Source organism: Phyllostomus hastatus, unplaced genomic scaffold (assembly GCF_019186645.2).
Source record: "Phyllostomus hastatus isolate PE091 unplaced genomic scaffold, TTU_PhHast_1.1 phas_scaffold_78, whole genome shotgun sequence".
NCBI classification, from domain to species: Eukaryota; Metazoa; Chordata; class Mammalia; order Chiroptera; family Phyllostomidae; genus Phyllostomus; species Phyllostomus hastatus.
In genome coordinates, this window is record NW_025334041.1 from 47668762 (window position 1) to 47689886 (window position 21125).

The window sequence follows — 21125 nt, forward strand, 5'->3', positions numbered from 1 at the left end:
GTAGTTAACAGTTTGTATGAGACCTTCTGTCCACTCTTTCACAGGGCCGAGCACTTCTGAAAAATGATCAGGGAATGCTGCATAAGAGACACACAAGATGAATATAGGTCCAAGGGTCCCTGTGGGGGAGAGAGCACCCACAAACAAAAATCAGGCCAAAGGTCCTTCCCTTGGGCTGTGCTGCTGAATAACAGAACAAATATTAAAAAGGAAAACACCAAACAACCTAAAAGGGATGAAATGCAGGATCAAGGTAATACTGATCAAATCACTGATGACAGATCTGCCAGTTCTTCAGATGAGTGGGAGTAGGGAGATGGAACAGTAGGAAGAGAAAAGAGGACCACAGATCTTCCACCTGTGCTGTAGGCACCAGTGGTGGTTGAAACAGCCAGTGGGTTCCTGGCTCACAAACATTACAAGCCACAGAGAGGGGCAGCTGTCATGGCACCCACCCCCTCTCAGCAAACACACATCAACATCACCCCCTTCAAAGAATAGCTGAGGCAAAGGTTTACTGTGAGGGCGGAGGCTCCTCACCACCAAACCATAGGGTGTCTCAAGTCGTAAGAAATGATGGGGGCGGCTGAGAAAGTGGCACAAGAATTTTAAAAGCTGCTGTCCAGCTCTGCCTCCTTAGAACACACCAGGAACTTGATTCACTCGTATGTGGAGTCACCATCAGGAGGATGTCCTCACGTGACAGTAACACAGGTCACTGAGTTAGGGGTCAGTCAGGGCCAGCATCTATGTGGCCTTACTAATGGGGACTGATGCCACAGTGCTCCTCCTGGTGGGGACAGGCACTTGTTGAAGAGAGTTATGCATGGGGTGGGGTAGCCACATAGAGTTGAGCAGGAAACCACAGCCACAACACAAATGAAACCACATTTGTCTTAGAAAAATGCACCCCTAGAGAAGGCTCAGTAATTTGAAGAAATAATTCCTGGCGGAGAAAAGCAAAACATCTATGATGCTAATAAACAAGCAAATAACAAGGTTAATCAGAAACCAAACCTCAGGAATCTGTCATTCCAGTTTTTTAAAACACTACAGTTGCTTTCTCTGGAAAAAAATTATTATTCATTCCATGTGAAGTAGGATCCATCAAAGTGAAATGGTTTACTCACTCTGTCACCACTCCCCCCTCACATTCACATTTCCCCCAGACCTGTTCATTTCCCTCGTGTCTCCTGCGCAGCAGTGCCCAATCTGCACTCATTTTTCAGAAGTGCCTGGTCCTGTGAAGGAGCAGAGGGAGAGTCTTACACCGAATGTTAACTACAGTACTTCCTCGACTCCAGTATGCCATTAATTTCAGCTGCCACATCACTTCAATGGCTCCTTTTTTCTGGAGAAGGGGGAAGAAAGCCTGCCATCGTAAACACGCAATGATGCTAAGAGGCACTTTGGCTTTAGAAACAGTAGTGCATCCCCAGGGTCAGCCTACGTATGGGTCCCTCACAGGTGACACTTGTGGAGGAAGCTGTCAGTGACCCAGGCGAAGCACTGAGAGTGAGCTTCTTGAGCAAACGCTCCAGAGGCTCTTCCAGAGGAAGACTTGGACAGTGAGCTGCGGCTTGGACAAGAGTTGGGTTCAAGTGTCTGGATATGAGGCACGAATCATGTAGAATGAAAATCACCCTTGAATGCCCTTCTGCTCATAAAATCCAGTCCACACAGTTTGGGGACAGTGGACTCTCCATGGCCGGTTTCTCCTCTAGGGTTGGAAGAGACCTTGTTTCTGTGCTCAGGCACCAGGCAAAGCAGTGGGCTTTTGTCTGGGGCCACATTATTAGAAACAAAAGTGCATCATTATTATTAGTATTATTACCCAGTGCTCGTGGCTGAATTCAGACAAATTAAGAGTGATGAAACTCTAAAGCAAAAGAGACGTGTTTTTTGGTACCCCAAGACCTCTGAGCGCTGTGACAGGCTAACTGCTGCTGTGACTCTCCCTTGGAATGGAGTCTGGCTCACAATGCTTCCCAAGTGTGTGTCCACCCTGACTTGAGCTGTCGGAGCACTGATTTACTTCTTTGGGAAAGGAACACTGTTGGTTGGGGAGGTGCTGCTCTACTCACTGCTCAGGATGGGAAGAATTCCCAAATGACCTTTGAAGCAGTGCTGGCAACAGTCTTTCCTCGGATTTAAATAAAGAAATGACTGTTCCCTCAATTTTCCTCAGTTGATACAGCTCTGAGGAATGGAGCAGCCTGTGCTGAGAGGACCAGCCAGCGATGAGTCAGAGGCCGGGGGTCACGTCACCATGCAGGCCCTTCAGAACTCCGCTGTGGTCCGGATCAAAGTGGCAGCCTCGCCAGCACTTAGCGAGGAGGGACTGTTCCCGTGTCAGCTTCTCCAACAGCATCTGAACAGAGATGGCCATTCTCTTTCCAGGAGTGCTATCTTCTCAATGAACGTACTCGCCTACATGTGGAATTTGGCTCTTTCACAACTGGCAAGCCAGTTTTCCTTCCTTGCTTGCTTCCTCCCTCCTTTATTGAGCACCAACTATTGATCCTGCACTCATTATGTTGACTCAGGAAACGTATCACTGAACATGATGAGAGGGCTCCTTGAATCACCTGGTCAGAGGTGTGTGTGTGTGTGTGTGTGTGTGAGAGAGAGAGAAAGAGAGAGAGAGAGAGAGAGACGGGGATGGATAAGTACACAAACATTTGCAAACAGCTGTCATATGTGCAAATACTGGTGAAGTGGAGAAGGCCAAGAGATTTGAATTGGGATTTCAGGAGTCCTTCCTTCCACCTGTGTGTCTTACAAGTCAGGAAATGTGCTCCATGCTGGGACTCAGGGACACAAAAGGCACAGTTGTAGTCCTCAGGAGCTCAGCATCTAGTGTTCATAGGTGACTCTGCTGCAGTTATCGGTGCTGTAGGGCACAGACATACAGGGGGCAGAGGGACCAGCTGACAATTGGGTTGGGTGTCAGCTAAGCTCAGCAGAAATGCAGAAAAAAACCTAGGGTGTTGCAAGCCTAAAAACAGGTCTATCAGTCATGTAAAAATGAAGTCACCCCAACTTGGAAAAATATCCCAGCCACAACTAAAATGGTTACTATCAATGTCAACAACCATTGGTGGCAAATCTAGTAACCTCCTCGCACGCACTCAGCCTCCTGCATTTGACCAGGACTCCAAGACACTTTCCTCTCTTGGCTCCCCAGGTCGTCATCCTCTGCTGCTTTTCCTGCCAGATCACTGGCTATATTCCTTCTAACTAACCTGAAATGTTGACTCTACCCTTTTCCAATTCAATCCATCAGTAAATTCTACCTTTTGCATTTCTAAAATGGATCTCAAGTTTACCCTTTTCTCATCTGCATGACTATGCAGTAGGCCTTACAAAGTTACCCAGGCTCCAAGCAGCCAGAGTGATCTTTTAAAAATATAAATCAGATTATGTCTTTCCCTCATTCAACAGTGTCTTCTCACCATAACCAGAAAAAACCCAAACTCCAGACTCTGGCCTAGAGGGCTCTGCAGTTCTGTCCCCCACCCACTCCCCAAAGCCCTCAAGCACACCCCACCTGCTGGGGCCTCTGCTGGGCCACTCTTGTGCCAGCTCTTCACATGGCTTGGCCAAATTTTTGTTTATATTATTTAACTCACCAGAAAGTAGGTTTCAAGAAAGCCATGCCCTTACCTGTCTCGTTCAACCAATGTATCTGTAGTACTAGAACTTTGCCTGGCATAGAGTAGGTGCTCAATAAACGCGTTCCAAATAAATGAATAAATCAAAGTCATGTGACTTGAAGAAGGTAATCCAAGACATTCAGCCTTCAAGAAAAAGGCTTTGATGAGATTATAAGCAGAAGTTTATTTTCATTTAAAATGAATTCAATAATCCTAAGGTTATGCAGATCCTAGTAATCTATCTCTGAACTTGAGCTGCATCACTACATTGGCTATTTGTCTACTTATAACATTCCTACTTAATTCATAGAAACATGCAAGAGAAAAGGGAATTTCAGTGAAGTTAGAGGAAGTCACCTACTGTTTGTGGGTCTCATGGTCTGCTCACTTGTTAGAGATAAATGAGAAACTAGAGGCAGACCTGATGGTGGTGCCCACCCCACTTCTACAAGCTTTAGGCTTTTTATTTTTTGAAATTTAAAGGCCTATTTAAAATGCTGTGGCTAAGGCTCTGAACACATTCACTGTAACTGATTTAGTGAATGTGCTCACTTTCTTCTTCTCTCCGTCAAAACTGTGCCCAAGGCTGTCACCAAAGAAGCAGACAGGATGGTGATGCAGCTCACAAAGGTGACGGAGAGACAGAGGGCTCCACTGCCCCCAGGCAGCTGTCATTTGGTCTCCGGTATCCCACAGGGAACCAAAACGACCTTTTTATATTAAAGTCTAGTTAAGATGTTGCAGAGAGTTTCAGATCCAAAAACACTCCATCGTTTGGTAGTTAAAGTGATCTGGGAGTCAGACAGAGATTGGAATCCTGGTTCTGCCTGATCTTCAGTAAATTTTTTAAATCCCCTGAGTCTCCCTTTCCTTGGGTGTGGGATGGGAATAACAAGGCCATAGCACCTTAGGGCAGCCACAGGACTAAATAATACATAAAACACTTAGTACATGTAAAGGCTCAATAAGTGTATTGGCCTTACGGCTATTGTCATTTTTAGCATCCATTAATGGAGTTCAACCAAAAAGCCAGGGTCTGAGATCAGGTCACCCTGCTGTATTCGAGACCCAGCATTAACTCTAATCTGAGCAGTAGTGAGTTCAAAAATATAAAAATTTAAAGTGGAACAAAATGCGGTATTTCGTTGTAGGTTCTCCTTGTTGTAACCCTTGACTTAAGGTCTAACCATTTGCTAATCAATCAGTCATCACTTTCCTTAGGATCTATTATAAGGATTTTCTTAGGCTCTATAGTATGACCTGCACTTCACCAGAGACAATGGAAAGATGCAACAAAAAGAAACAACAGCAGATATTGTTTCTGATCATAGGGAGCCCCAAAGACATACCAACCTAAGAGTTAATTCTGGATCAGAGATACATTCATCAAATTAAAAAAAGTTAAAAAGAATCCTATGGACAAAATAAAGTTTGCACAGATTCACATGCTCTTGCCAAGTCTTATTAGTTAATACTGTCAGACTTGACAAAGAATATGTTTGATGAGACCAATTTCCTTTATTTATTTTATAGTTCCCCAAGGTAAATAATCTAGTCTCATAAAAGACAACTAACAATAACAACAGAAGAAATTTAATCTCAACAAATTCAACTTAATTGACAAAAAAACCCGAGCCCTGCGCTGTGTCAATTGGTGCCTTCAGGAAAAAAGTTCTGCAGGCTAATTACCCAGGGATGGTCCCCCGGAAGCCAATGGGCCCTGACATTGGGAGGGACTGACTTTCTCTAGGGCTCAGAGGCACAAACAGTTGGGTTCCTCCTAAAGGTCACGTGGAGACAGACAAAATAAAAAGAACAATTGCCGAAAACCCTGGAACATCATCAATGAGGCTCCCATGTGTAGCACTGCTAAGCTGTGCTGCTCTCAGTACCCAGCCGGTATCAGCGTCTGGATATGCATGGAAGGAATGGAGGTGCCAGCTTCCAAGAGTAAGTCGCTGTCACTCATTTATTTTGCAGCTCAGCCTCTCTGCTTTAGCTCACAGTTCATTAAATTCTACTGCATCACCATCAACATGCAAAACAGCTACTTGAAGGGCATTCAAAAATATAATCAGAAAAGGGAATAAAAAGCCCTCTCTGAAAAGAGGGGAAAAATTAATCCTCTCATCTATTGAATGACATCTAGGTTCTTGGGTTCTAATACATTTCTTTTTAACTAGCAGTGACATCCAAGGATTATCTCTGTCTGATGGATGGGATGTGGGGCTGTATGTGTCTCTGCTTAGAGGGCAAGCGCCAAATGTGGCTGAAAAATTCTGAAGGATCTGTGTGTATAGATGTACTGTCTCTTTTGCTTTTTTTCTTTTTTGATTTTGAGGTAGGAAGGACACAATTTATGGGCTTCTGGAAGATACCTTGTTTCAGGCTTTGCATGTGATTGTGAGGAGGAAATTATCCTGATGATCACCAGCTCTGTGGAAGCTGAAATAGTAAACTTTCTACATGTTGCCACGTGATTCCAGAGAAGTTATTTCTGAGCTTAGTGTACATGTGCACATACTCACATTTTAACTGGGAGAAAACTTTAAATATAGAAAAGCACAGAATATGGTATAACAAATGGGGGTGTTATATTTTACGGCAGTGGTTTTTAATGGGGGGTGACTTTGCTCCCTAGGTGACACTAGCAAGTCCTGGAGACAGTTTTGGTTGTCATGACTAGGCTGGGGGCTACTATTGGCTTCTGGTAGATAGAAGCCAGGGAAGTTGTTCATTGTTCTACAGTGCACAGGATGGCCCCATAACAGAGAATTATCCAGCCCCAAATGCTAAGAGTGCTGCTATTGAGAAATCCCACTGTAAATTAAGTTCATTATGTAACTATATTAGCAGATAAAAACAGAAAAAATCACATTCCTTTCATTTAGGCAAATCATACAACTTCATAAATGTTAAACCCAATTACAAAATTACAACTTAGGTTCACTGATTATTTTTTAAAATTGTATTTTTTCATTTTAGAGAGAGAAGGGAGGGAAAAAGAAAGCGAGAGAAACACAGATGTGTGTGAGAGGTACATCATCGGTTGCCTCTTGCATGCTGCCAATTGGGGACCTGGCCCGCTACCCAGGCATGCGCCCTGACTGGGAATTGAACTGGTGACCTTTCACTTCACAGTCCGACACTCAATCCACTGAGCCACACCAGCCAGGGCTTTCTTTAATTATAATATTCCAAGTTGATTAAAAATATGTTACTACTAAAAATAATGAAGTATTTTTTATTGCAGGTACCTTGTACCTCCTTGTGTTGAGCCTGTGCACACAACTGGACCCCGACACACATGTGAGCACACACACAGGCACGTGAACACACCACACACAGAGGATTCTTTTTGGAAGAAATGGCAGCAACACCTTCTGGGCCAAGGTTGGGACCCACCACAGCACTCACACAGGAGGGAGAGTCACACATGGCACCTTCCCATTCTGCAGCAATCACAAGTGAAGACCTTTTGGACAAGGATTCATTAAAAGTCTCTGCAACACTTAACTTGGTTAACGATAACATAACTATTTTTTAAAGCAAACTTTGTTTCACAACTGTGCGAAGTACCTTCCATTTATGGTTCCTTTAATCATTGTAATAACCTTATGAGGCAAACTACTATCCCCATTTTAAGAATAAGAAAACCGAAGTACAGAGAGGCAAAGAGACCTGCCGAAGGTCACAGAGCTAATAAGTGGTAGAGCTGGAACTGGAATCTAGCAGACTGACCCCAGAGCAGCTGTTCCTAGCCACAAGGCTCTCACACCCTGCCAGTGCATGGGCCACCACCTGGGACTGGGCTGCCTGCCAAGTGGGATCAGGACTGCCAAGGGAAGGCTTTTTGTTTGTTTTCCCCCTTTTTCAGCCATCCCTAAACAGCTTCATCCACTCACCTAAGGGACTTGAGAAATAACTCAATCCCTTAAAGTCCTAGGTCTCCTGGGAAGGGGTTTACAGAGCACCTAAAGGGCCCCTATACAGATTTAGGAAACAGACCCAAGGAGCCAACACAGGGGGTGAGGCACAGACGGTGGCTCCCAGAGGGCTTCCACCCCAAGTCGAGCAGAGGGTCTCCCGAACTTTTTATGCCTGGGACACCAGCCTGGGGCACAAGTCAGGAGCAGGAGGAATGTAGCCAGTCCCGGGAGGCGGCTTCACATGACCCCTAGCTAAAACAAGGTGGCCAAGGCCGGCTGGACCTTGGTAGGGACCCCAGAGAAATCCTGGGAGCTGATGCTGGGTCCTAATGTGAACATGAACATATTTAGAGAGCCAGCTCCTTGGGACTCTTGGCAACGTGATTGCCTTCAGGCCGACAATTCTCCCCTCCAAGAGTGTGGGAAGCAGAAGATGAATCACAGGCCACAGTCAGCCGGCTAACCTCACCGTGCACATGCCCTGAGATGGGGCAAGAAATGAAGACAGGAAGCACTTGACTAACTTGGTTTTCCCATTTTTCATAAGAAACATTCAACTTAATAAAAAATAGCCACACTTTATAGACAATAATAGCTACCCTGTCTTTATTTCCTTACCATGTGCCAAGAAACTACTTTATCTCCGTTTCTCTTATAACTCTGTAAGGCAAGGACAATCACCTTCATAGCAGAGTAAAATGAGGCTCTTAAAGGTCATATAATTAGCCCAAGGTCACACAGCTAGTAAATTTAGTGGAGAGTCTAACCTGGGTCTGTTTGACTCTGAAATTCATGATTTTTCTACTATGGCTTTTTCACATTACCTCTGACCTCCAAAGCCCCCAGAATCAGATGCCTAAACACATGCATACGAACACACTTTTAAAACTTAAACAAGTAGGAGACCAAGATCTTGAATGCTGCCGTGCCCCCATCTCTCTGTATATGCCACGGCCCTCAAAACCCAGGAGCTGAATCACAGGTGCTGAGAATGAGCACACAGTCCAGTCCCCTGCCGTCTAACAAGATGACAAGTCTAGGTTCTAGGGCTAAGCAGAGGCTGAGCTGGGATTTGGCCCCAGGTGTGCTGGTCCCTGGACAGTGTCCCTCCTATTGCACTGCAGCTCTGCTTTGTGATGATTCTGGGTGCTGGGAATGCAGAGTTGAAAAGGCCCATCCCTGGTCCTGAGAGGTTCCTAGACGCTGATAGATGTCTGAGACAGTCCACAGGTAACTGAAGTGTGTGGCAGGGGGTGGGAAGTGGCACAGGAGAACAGAGTTCTATGGGGCAAAGGAGAGAAAGACGCCATGGGGAGAAGAGAGGAGGAAATGAGTCCGTGCTCTGTGTGTATTTGTAAGAAGGTGCCTTACATCTGTCATTTTGCCTCATGAGGCAGGCAGAAGACTCATTTTGTAGACAAGATGGAGAGACAAGAGGCAACCTGCCTACACAGGTTAATGAGGAGTCATGTGAGTTGCTTTATCTGCTCTAAAGCCCACATTCTCTCCACTACAACAAACCTCAAACGCTGTTCTATGAGGGCCTGGCAGGTGGGGAGGGCAGGAGGAGGACAGGCAGGTCAGGGGTAAGTCAGGTCAGGAGTGGCTCAAGCACCCATGCCAAGTTCAACCCCAATGGGTCTGCTCTGTATATATACTTACAGATTGGGGTTCCACATAAGATTCTATTTAACAAGAGCTCTGCAGCTAACAAAAATGAGTTTGAAGCCCTGTACTATGTATGAAGTGCTACCTGGCAGGTGAATGCCTCAGGCCTCAGAGTTCGGGCAGGGCAGGGACAGCATGTGGTCTCTGCAGACAGGCAGTGAGGGACAATGACTAGCAAGAGGGTGAAGCACGCACTGCCCTGACTCTGGAGAGAGTGCTGCTAGTGTTCAAAATCAGGCTCTGCACCTGCCTAGCTTTGAGACCCCGGATAAGGCATTCCTAAAGCTTAGCTTCCTCAAGTTCAAAATGGGATCATATTGGTCTTACCTCTTAGGGTTGTTGAAAAGAGTATGTGCTCAGAGATATGGAGAGCACTTAGCACAGTGCCTGGCACTTAGAACAATGACATTCTTATTTGCTTGTTGAAACTAGTGAGACTGAAACAGCAAAGAAAGAACTATCATGAATCTACAGGAGAAATTTTTAGTGTAACTAAAACATCCTCACTGCCCCCAAAGCGTTGCTATGGCTCTGAGCTCTGCCTTGAACTCTCCTGGCCTTGGTAAACACGGGCTGTAAATCAACGAGACACACACCTGAACGACAAGGTGTCCTCATTGCTGCTTGCCGTCTGGTTCAGCAAGAAGCTCAATGGAGACTGGGCTTTGGATGATAAGGTCGGAAGCCCAGACCCCCAAGCTAATTTGCTGCCACTGCTCAAAGCAGATGCCACAAAACACTTGGTTCTCCCCCTAAGCTCAACTTAGCTCTTGTGTCAAAAGGCCTAGGAGAGAGGAAGGCACAGGCGTCAGCCAAGCCACTCCCTAGGCAGGGGTGTCCAATCTTTTGGCATCTCTGGGCTACACTGGAAGAGAAGTTGTCTTGGGCCACACATTAAATAGACAAACACTAACGAAAGTTGATGAGCAATAAAAAGGTTCTAAGTAAATTTATGATTCTGCGTTTTGCCGCATTCATAGCCACCCTGGGCCACGGGATGGACACTGCTGTGCCTAGAGGCCTCCTTCACTGACTAGATGGGGCCTCACCTTGGATAGAACTCTGCAGGGCACAGTGGGGTCCTGGGTCTCTTTCAGGTTTCTTCTGTCAAAGACTCTGTCACTGAATTAAGTTTCCAGGGAAGATTTTAATGGCTTACAGGATTTTTGTCTGCCTTGTTTGCTGCTATATCCCAGTGCCCAGAACAGCAGCACATCCCTGTGAATGAATGCATGATGATTCCATTTAGGGTGATCTGCATTTTCATAGACACACAAAAGCAAGTGGCCACAGAGCTTCCAGGGTCATTCACCAACCAACTAGCTGTGTGGGATCTTCTCTTCCCTGCTCTGCTCTGCTCTTGATCCTGCCTGTCACCTTAGCTGGTAGCACCACCACTGAATCTCTGACAGTGTCCCTTCTGAGAGGTTTGATCTTTTCTCTCTTCCCGGCAGAAGGGAAGGTCATTTGCTACACAGCACTGAGCAAGAAGGTCAGCTCGTGCTGAGCACACGACTTGTTTCTCTCATGCTCACTCTGCCAGACACAACAATGTTAGCACTAGAAATGCCCACAGAAGTCATTCCTTATGGAAGAGAAGAGAAAACCAAAGCCTTGAGACATTAAGTAAGTAGCCCAAGGTCACTAAGCTGGCTGCAGGAGGGTCAGCAGACTTGGCCTCTAAACAGGGTTCTCTGTAGAACACTTTTAGGGCCCTCTCTCTGCCTATGCAGTTCAGAATGGGTTGGAAAGTGCCCCTAAAGCTTGGATTCTCTTTCTGCATATTATAAACACAAAATATACCCATAGTATATACACAGATATGTGTGTATATATCAACCACAGGGCCATGTATTCATAAATGATATTAGGATATACAAAAACTATTGCCATCCCCTGGAATCCATGGGGGTTAGTTCCAGGACCCCCCACAGATACCAAAATCCTCAGATCCTTGCATCCTTTACATAAAATGGTGTTCAACAATGCATACAGTTGGCCCTTTGCATCTGTGGATTTCTAGCCACTGACTGAAAATATGTACTGTTTTCAGTCTGTAGTTGGTTGAACCTGTGGATTTGAAACCCATGGATATGGAGGACCAACTGTACAGTTATTGAAAAAACTTACTTACAAGTAGACCTGCATAGTTCAATCATGTGTTGTTCAAAGGTCAACTGCATTCTATAGTCCCAAATACATTTACTGGACAGCTTACATAAGCTCAATGCCCTTTATTTTATACCTATGTTATAGAATAGCAATAGCTGAAGGGGTAGAGAAATGAGAACTTCTGAGTGTGAGAAAGGGATAGCATGTAGTTTGCAAAAGTGTATTCAACATTATAATTGCTTTGATTTATTTTAAGGTACAATATTTAATGTGCTTTGAAATTTAACACTAAAGGAGGGCACTTGGATTTTATGTTCACCAAAAGGGAGTGTGGCTTAAATAAAAAGACTGGGACATACTGTTCTGGAACTCAGCATATTGGAGCTTTGGAAATCATCAGGTCCAATGCCTCCTTTAGAGATAAGAAAACGCCCACCCAGAGAGGTTAAGAAACTTCCTATCTCAGGTAAACAGCTATTTATGTGTTCCTGAGGAGAATGGCCAATGTGGGCTTTATCTGTGGTACGTTCACGGCACCTACATTGAAGGGGAGTCCAGGGTTTGCTGTTGGCCAGCTAAGGGAATCTATTACACCAAGGACATAAAAATACAGAAGGAAAGCAACTTCCCAAACATCTGAATTCTTTTTAGCTAGGAGGATTCTTGGTAATGGAGAGGCTGAACCCGAGGTTTTACATACAAGGCATTTCCTCAGGGCAGCACCCCCATGACCCCCATAGAGGCCTACCCTGGACTTCCATCCCTTCTTTGTGTAGATCCTGGAGACTCTGTCTGGCCCTCTCATTCAGGGGAACAAAATGTCAGGCTGTAGGAGTGACTCCTTAAGACACAGCTCTTCCCTCCCCTTTGTCACCTGCAGAGGCCACTGAAAGGCTGGGCGAATGGTTTCTATCTAGTCCCATCTGTCTAAAGAAGTTGCAGGTCTTATTTGTTCTGATAGGACTGAGCATTTCAGCAGGAGGACTACAGATCCTAAAACAGTTGCCCTGAGAGCAGAGGCAGAGCCCCAGGAAGAATTAGCCCACAGCCTTGGGCTAAGACAGACACAGGGCCAGACCTCGTCTGGGAGCCAAAGGGGCGGCGATACTCCGCGAGCGGCTGCAGGAGAGTCCACTTACCGCAGTGCGACTGGAAAACCTGTGGCTTGACGACCTGATTACAGGCACTGCACACTACGAGATAGAAGTCGTCATGTGCTGGATAATGGCCAAATAAATGCATATCTGTGGGGGAAATGAAAACAGGTGTTTTTTAAAAAGCAATTAAGTCTCAGAAGGTGTATAGTTTCCTCTTAGAGTTTCCTCAAGGACAGTTTTTCAAACGAGACATGCAGAAAGGCAATAATCTTCACTAAAGGGAACGTGGTTAGTCATAATGCAGCTCCCCAACTCTCAGAGCAGCAACTGCCTCAGAGAATACCTCCTCATTTCACTCTTGGAAATGGATGGCTGCTGTTGCGGCTGGTTTAGTCGGTGGTGCTGGGGCTGCTCTGAGTTGCATGCTATGGGGAAGTAGCCTGTCCTGAGAGATCATGTGTTAGCCAATGAGGCACAAGTTATCATTAAAGGGGGCCTCCTCCAAACCCATTCTGACTTAAGCAGAGGTCTCTCAAGTGAGTGAGTGGGTGAGGGGCTCTGGGGAGAGAAAGGCTCTGGGGAGAGAAAGAGGAGTCATCCTCGCCTCAGCAGTTGCCTGTGTTTCTCCATCATGTGAGGGAGATCTTCAGGCAAAAGGAATCCTCAAAACAAGAGACTTGATTGCTGCCACTGTTATGCATTATTTATCTGACTAATGTTTACCAAGTGTCTAAGTGTGCTGGGTACCACACTAGGTACTGGGGATAAGTAATGAACAAGAACGAGGACCCTGCTCTCTTGGTGCTTACAGTAAGAAGAGAACATTAAATAGATAATCACACAAGTCATCATTTGGTTGTAATCGTGGTGCATGCTAAGGAGATGTGCAGGACCCCACAACAGTATGTGGACCTCATCTGAGGTGCTGGAGAGACTCCCCAGAGGAGTGGCTATGTCAACTGAGATGTCAGGATGAATAGGGGTTAGATAGACAAACGGCCAGGGGAAGAAGAGGAAAGCCCCAGGTCTGCCAAGGAGGGAAGTCTATGTCAGAGGAACCTCTTGGCTGGGAAAGAATGAGGGGAGACCCCAAAAGACATAAGCCTTGTAGATCAAGTTAAGCAGTTTTGAACCTGGTTTTAAGAACAATGGGAACAAAGTGAAGGTTTTTAAACTAAGGAATGATAGGATCAGACATATATTGTTAAGATTAGTTATGCGGCCTAAGAGGCATGAATTTGTATGTCCATACAAAAACTTGTACCTGGCAATTAATAGCAGCATTATTCATAACAGCCAAAAAAGTGAAAACAACCCAAATATTCACCAACTGGTGAAAGGGTAAATAAAATTTGGTATCACCAGAAAATGGAATGCTATTCGGCCATGAAAAGGAATGAATTACTAATACCTGCTACAACATGGGTGAATCTTTAAAAAAATTTTTTTGTAGAGGGTTTAGATTTTATTTTCTTATTTTTAAAGAGTAGGGGAGGGAGGGAGAAAAAGGGGCAAAGAAACATTGATGTGTGAGAGACATATTGATCAGTTGCCTCTTGCTTGCCCCCACCTAGGGACCTGGCCTGCAACTCTGGCATGTGCCCTGACTGGGAACTGAACTGGTGCCAGCACTCAATTCACTGAGCCACACCATTCAGGGCAATGTGGGCAAATCCTGAAAACATTATGCTAAGTGAAAGAGGCCAGACACAAACCGCCACATATTGAATGGTTCCATTTATATGAAATGTCCAGAATAGACAAAGCTATGGAGACAAAAACTAGATTAGTGTTTGCCTGTGGCTGGGGGACTTGGGGGGCCTGGGGAAATTAAAGAGTGACTGCTAAAAGGCATAGGGTTTCTTTTGGGGGTGATAAAATGTCCTAAGATTGATAGAAGTGATGGTTACACAATATTGTGAATATACTATGAACCACTGAATAATATACTTTAAATGGATGAATGGTATGGCATGTGAACAAAAGTCAGAGAGAGAGAGAGAGAGCGCGCGTGCGCTCGAGCAGTTCTGAAGAAATAGGTGGTCACATCTCCTTATGTACCACTGGGTGGAGGCAGAGCCCTGGAGGCAGCTGGGCCTATCACTTCTTAGCCCAGTGGCTGTAGAGACATTTCAGCTCTGAGAGCAAGGTGCTCATAACCATGGACAGAGCTGACAGAGGAATTAAGACAGTGTATGCATGAAAATGCTTTCTGACACAACCCCCCCTGAACAACTTTCTCCCGAACTCCCTGAGCCCTCCTTTTCTAGACACAACTGGTATCTTAACAAAACCCACCAAACACAATGGCTCCCTCAGTTGCAGTGCTAGGCCACAGGGAAGGGCTGAGTTCCTCATGATAATGGGGACAGCTCATTTATAACCAAGCAGATGCTTTAACGGAGGCATGCACAGCTCTGTGTTCTCTACTCAGTGCAGCCAGCTGTGCTTCTTACAGGGACATTTGTCATATGCAAGGAGCGGAGACCACCACGGCCTGGGAGATGTGTTACTAGAAGGGTGAGACTAGCTCCCACTGCAGGGTCCTCCTCGGGTTTCAGGTGCGTAAGGATGTGGCTTGCCCCCACGGTGCATGATGGGGCAGGGCTGGGCACTAGGGTGCACTGAATTTCTAATTGGTCTGTGGCCCTGGGCAAGGCCTGTTATTTCCCCCTCTAGGACTTGCCTCTATTTCCACTTCTGACTAAGACTCCTTCCTGAAGGGGAGTGTTATTAGTCAGTGCCTGATGGGTGGGGAGGGCTGTGGAAACAGAGGCTGAGAGAGAATGAGCTGTGACAAGAGTCCTGAAGCGTGATGAGGCCCCTGCTCGGCCCACCCAGCGTGTCAGGGGCCCTCGGTTCAGAGCCTCACAGCATGGAGAGGATGCCTCTCGCTTCTTAACTGCTGTTACCCTCCTGTTTTACTTTTTATTTACAGGTTATTTTTATAACATACATTTTTTAAAATAATAAAAGTGATCCATGTTCTTTAAACGTACATTTGAAAATACAAAAAAGCCAGGAAAGAAATAATAAAAAATCCCTGGCAACCTTATATTAACACCTTGCATCTCGTTTAGATTTAGTCAAATTTCATATCCAGGAACATGTGAAATCAGGAACTGGCAAGGGCTAAGACACTTATTTATTCAATGAACATTTACTGAGCTGCCTTATACCCTTTCTGCAATAGATCAAGCTCTAAAGGAATAAAAGAAATTCATTAATTAAAAAAAAACAAGCATTAACAATAGTTTCTTGAGCACCTACTCTGTGCCAGAAGCTGTGCTGAGGGCTGGAAGCTGAGACCAGACACTACAGGGTATGGGGAGTGTGTCTGTACCTTTGCTATACATGCCAGATGACCTTGGAGGCCTCTCAGAAGTCCACTTGATGTCCCACTGTTTCTGTATTCTTTCAGAAATCTGCAGAGCCTCCACCCCTGTGGCCTCATACACCTCTTATACCAGGAGTTGAGGGTAAAGGGTAGGCCAGCCAGAGATTGGTCACCTAAGGGTGTGTTCCTTTCCAGGCCCTTCACTCCACTGGGACTTTTCTTGATTTCCTCTAGGGCAGTTTCAATTTTGCACATGTCTGCTCAGAGCATATCTTCCGTGGAAAGCAAGGGAACCTGCTTGCCTACATGATTATTCCTCAGTGGAGAGGCCTTTCAACCTCCTCTATAGGCTGCCTGGTTCTGAGAGCCAGGCAGGTGGGGAACAAGAATGGCAGAAGACCACCGCTTCAGGTGGGTAGGCGATCACGGTCAGTGTGCCGTTTGCTCAGGGATGAGGAGAAAAGATAGGAAGAAGTGAAAACTAGTATGCCCAGCACAATGCTAGGTAGTCTATTAATTAATTCTCTCTCTTTATCTCAGCTAACCACCCAAATAAAACATTCAGTGCACAGTGACAAATGAAAACAGTGGTTTGTTGAGATGGGCTTATACCAGCTTAAGAAAGCCAACTGTGAGTGTCTCTTCCCAACTCATTCAGCGATAATCATGGTGGTAGCTTGAATCATCCATCTGGGAGTATTTATACCATGGAAATGGGCAAACAATACAAAGCAGGTCTTTTCTTTTAGAGAGCTGTTTGTTAAACATTTACCAGCGCACTACTGAACAAAGATGGCAAAAACAGAGAAAGTGAAACCACCTGTAACGACACCACCTAGAGATAACCACTGTTGACACAGGAATATACATCCTTCTAGATTTTGTTATGTGGTAACGTTACCTTAGTTAATCCTCATGATTAACCTATGAAGTTACCATCATCTCCACTTTCCAGGCAAGAAAACAAAAGTAATTTGCTTGAAATCCACAGCACCAATTTGTAAAGTAGGATGAGATTCCAGGGCACTGATTCTGAAACCAACGCTCCCTCAAGTTATCAACTTTGTCTGGCAGCCTCGGCCTACTTCCACACAGCATCGAGGTTCCCGCAGGCCTTCATCGGCTCTCCCAGCGTCCCCCACACTCCCCCACACCCCTCCTCTCTCCTCTCCCAGAACGCAGGGGAGGGAGGGAGGCGACAGAGCTCAGCTGGGATGGAAGGAGAGACAACGCTTAGGACAACAGAATAGTTTCTATGAAACTAAAATAACTCTGATCTCCTGTGTAGCTGGGTAACAATTTTGTAAGTCAGTACTGAAAAGAAATGGACAGAATAGGAATAGCATTTTATTCAAGATAAACAGCTTTCTGAGGGGTACACTTTGGGCAAAGCCATGTGTATGTATAAACTTTAGTCTGTATCCAGGATTCACTTTTTGAAAGTGGCTGAAGTGAAGGAAAAGGCAGCTTTCCCAATTCACTATTTGTATAGGACTTGATTCTAAGATGGGAAGACAGCTGGTTTTGTGGGTTTAGGATCAAACAAGATGCTGTGCACTTTTGAATTCGCCTCTGGACACCTTCCAAAGCTTGAGACTGACATTATGAAGCCACAACTGGTGAGAGCTCAAAAGATGAAAAACTTAAGAGTGAGTGGGGATTGATTCCTTCCTTTTGCAAGTGAGAATGCCAAGTCAGGCACAGGCTGCACAGAGCAGCTGCCGGCTGCGGGCCTGCTATGGCGGCAGTGGAGCAGCGAATCAGCAGCCGGTGGGACCTGTGCTTGCTGTGGGGAAAGAGAGCAAAACATACAACTTTGGGTTTTAGTTACTTGAAAAAAGGAAAGCCCTGGAAAATGGCTTGCTTTCCCTAAAAGTCTTTCCCAGAGTTGTGAAACCACCTCAGTTGCTATAGGAATTATAAAAATGTCAAGGTAGTAATACCCTGTTATAGCAACAATTTCATTTAATTTTAAAATTATGCTTCCTTTTTTAACTGACTCTACAAAATATAGAAATAAAAAAATCGAGATTATATTTATGTAATTTCAACACTCCAGGCCCTTTCCAGGAAGGCAAATGTGAGCCTCTGCCCATGGTGGTGGGGGTGGGGGGGGGGTAACTGGCACAGACCTTGGTAGACGCTGAGGATGTGACAGCCCTGTGGCGACAGCCAGGGAGCCGGGTGTTACTGGACTTCCTTGGAAAACTATCAAAAAGATGAGCTGGCCACTGGCAGCAGTTTTGATTTGTGGGCTTCCACTTACATAAACTCAGGCGTGGGAAATTACTGGGAAGAACAGTCACAGTGTTTCAAGGACATACACGACTGCCTCCGAGCAGATTCGAATCTGGACACAGCACAACACCTACAGAGACGACGTGTGGCACATCCCAAGGAGTGCCTCTCACGCTGGAGAGGCTGGTCTTAAGTCCTCCCTTCCCTCATTAATCTTAATATGCTCATTACACAGTTTTTATTAATTTGTCTTTTCTCTGCTAGTGGAATTTCTGGCTGCATTTTAATCACTTATGTCAAATGGAAAGCTTGAGGGGATATACAAAAAACATTTCTCCTTTGCCCTGACAGGGTGATTCTACTTGTTCCCCAACCCCAAATCTTCAATTCATAGAACAAATCAACCTGGGGTCTTCAAAGCAGTGACATCAGATCTGACAGAATGTTCAACTCCTCTCTAGGAAACTGAAAAAAAAAAAGAGAGAAAAAGAAAGAAAAGTGGCTACTTTCCATTTTCCAGACCTTTGAATGCCCAGGGCCTGACTGTGAGGGCTTCATAAACAGAAACTGAAACACGAGGACTGGAAAAGCAGGCAGCGCGTGAGCACTCCAGCACCATCAATGAAGGCAGGCAAGCTGTGGGCATGGGCAGCAGTGCTGAGCCTTTCTTCTCCTACAAACCTGGGACTAAAAAGGGCCCCTGCCTCCTCTTGCTGTGGCTGGGCTGGAAGTCACCAGCTGCAAGGCTGGAGCCAGGAGTGGGCCTGGTGGCAGGTGGAAGCTCCCCATTATGCTGCATGAACCAATCCCTCCTGATCCCAACCCAACCAACCCACAAACCCCAACCAACCCACATGGCCACACGAGAGTGCACCATCCCTCTTTCCTCAGAAGGGCCTGTACAGACCACATTCACAGTTTCCTGAGGCAGGGGGTGAGGGGTGCTCTCTCAGGCCTGTGCCACAGGTCAGCCCCTCTCACCAACCTTTCCTCTGGCCTCCACTAGACCTAACAGAACTCTCATCATGCAGCCCAAGGAGGGAAGACAGATGATCCCAGGAGGTGGTTGTAGCCCAGAGTTTACAGCAAAAACTATGAGTTGTAGGCCTTGTAAAAAGCAGGGCCCGAGAGCTGGGCCCTGGAGTCGGGCAGCCGTGAGTTGAAATCCTAACTCTGCTGTTTGGCGCCATAATCAATCCACTCTAAGCTTGTGTTTCCTCATTGGGAATTAAATGACTTCTGTAAAGAGGATGGTACACAGTAAGGATGGAAAAAATACAATGGATTATTATGTATGGCTTTCTTCCTGTTTCCTCCACTCCTCTGGAGGCCTTCTCTGACTGGCCCAGAGGAGAGGCAGAACTTCCCGCACCCCCCACCTCGCCCCACACATGACCATAGCTTTCCTAATGCTGTGGCAAGGTGATTAGTTTCCCCCTTTCCCACCAGACTGGGATCTTCCTGAAGACAGGAGTCACAGGAATCATGATTTCGTATCTTCACAGCCAGCCAGTCTGGCACATGGTAGCTGCCTAATAAATGAAGTTCTCAAATTGACTTACTTTTGAAGCTCCTTAATTTTCCCTTCTCTCACAGGGGGAAGATATAAATGATTTTAAAAATTGCATCCATATATAATTATATAAGATTACAAGGTCAATAATTGTGTCTATTCATTCTCTGAGAAAAGGGCTATGTGAATCTGAGGAGGCATGCTCCAGATGGGCCACCTTAGTGAAGAAGTGGTTAATCCCTGCTCTCACCATGCTAAGCTCATGAAGGTTGTCTCCTTTCTCCTTTGGCACACGCAGCCACCCCACACCCCATGCCCCTCAATGGCCTCTCGGAGCCAGTGTGTAGGGTGGGCTTAGAGGTGTTTTCTGGGTGTTCCTTCTGGTCCCATTTCCTGCTTCCTCACCCTGAGGCTGCAGGGTGTTTTGAACATCAAGACAGTGAGTACTGCAGAGCCTGGAAGATCTAGACTTCGCCCTCCCTCCTGGGTTTAGCTGTGTCCTGTGCTCAGCCCAGGGCACACTCAGCGGTCGGAGTCCAGCCTGGCGGAGGATCTGACTGGCTGGCTGTGCAGCGATATCCCTGGCAGCCAAGAGAATCATTTTGCAAAGGGTTCCCCTTTGCTATGCCTGGCTTAGGCAACAATGCCAACAATTTATCCCTAAAACTGTTCCTAGGGATGTAAATTTATAACTGATTCTCTCTCTCAAGCAGCTGCAGGGCAGCCAGTCATACACATCCTTGTCCATCACGCCAGCCAGGTCAGCTGGTGGCTTCTGGCCTGACACCCCCACTTCTGGCCCTCTGGACAGATGAGAAATAAGTAACAACTTTGGCAGGTATCTGAGTCCTGATAAGGTATCCTAGTGAAGTTATTTTTACAGCAAGGGTTGTTTGGGCTCAGATATCAGCTGCATGGACAAGACAGCCCATTACCTGCTCACCACATTGGCCCCAGTGCCCTAGGACACCAGGGGAAATTTCTGTGTAGAGGACACGAATAGGGACAGCATTTTCAACCAAGGACTTGTGCAGTTCACTATGACTCAGAGAAGAAAGACATCAACCTAGTGGGGGAAATGCTAGTCCCTTCTTTGGGCTTCCTGCCTAGTGGCACTTGAAGGGTTGGTAAGTAGAGAGCACTCTAAATCACCAGAGTCATCACCAGACTCCCTTGCCTCACAGGGTCTTCCACCCGGGTCACTTCAATGTTCAAATGTTCAGTTAAATGTTTATGCCCACATTACCCTGAACTTGAGGACTATGGTTTAGATAATATTTGTTTTCACAATATCACTAGGCCTCCACGTGCACTTTTTCTCAACACTTCTTCAGTAGGCCTTGCTTTGTTTCTTTGGAACAGGCTTTTCCCACTATGAGCCTCACTATCTGTGCGAGGCCAGCTCCCAATTGATTCTGGGGCCACCTCCCATCCTGGGTCATCTCTTGGGTCCATCTGTGATGCTCTTTCCTTTTCTAGCCCCACTCAGAGAGATCTTTGTGAGGTGGAGACAGGCACCGTATTTCAGGGAATAGGGCAGTGGGTTGAGGAGGTGATGACCCACATATGATGCTC

At 45.9% G+C, this 21125-nt stretch overlaps 1 protein-coding gene across 6 annotated transcripts in view; it reads right to left on the bottom strand.

The window, feature by feature from the left end:
- ATXN7L1 (ataxin 7 like 1) overlaps positions 1-21125 on the bottom strand; it is a 232518-nt gene that overhangs the window by 149865 nt on the left and 61528 nt on the right. For all 6 annotated transcript variants that reach the window (XM_045826986.1, XM_045826984.1, XM_045826983.1 and 3 more), the window contains exon 3: positions 12505-12609. In XM_045826986.1, the coding sequence (XP_045682942.1) occupies positions 12505-12609 (105 nt within the window). The remainder of the gene's footprint in view (positions 1-12504; positions 12610-21125) is intronic.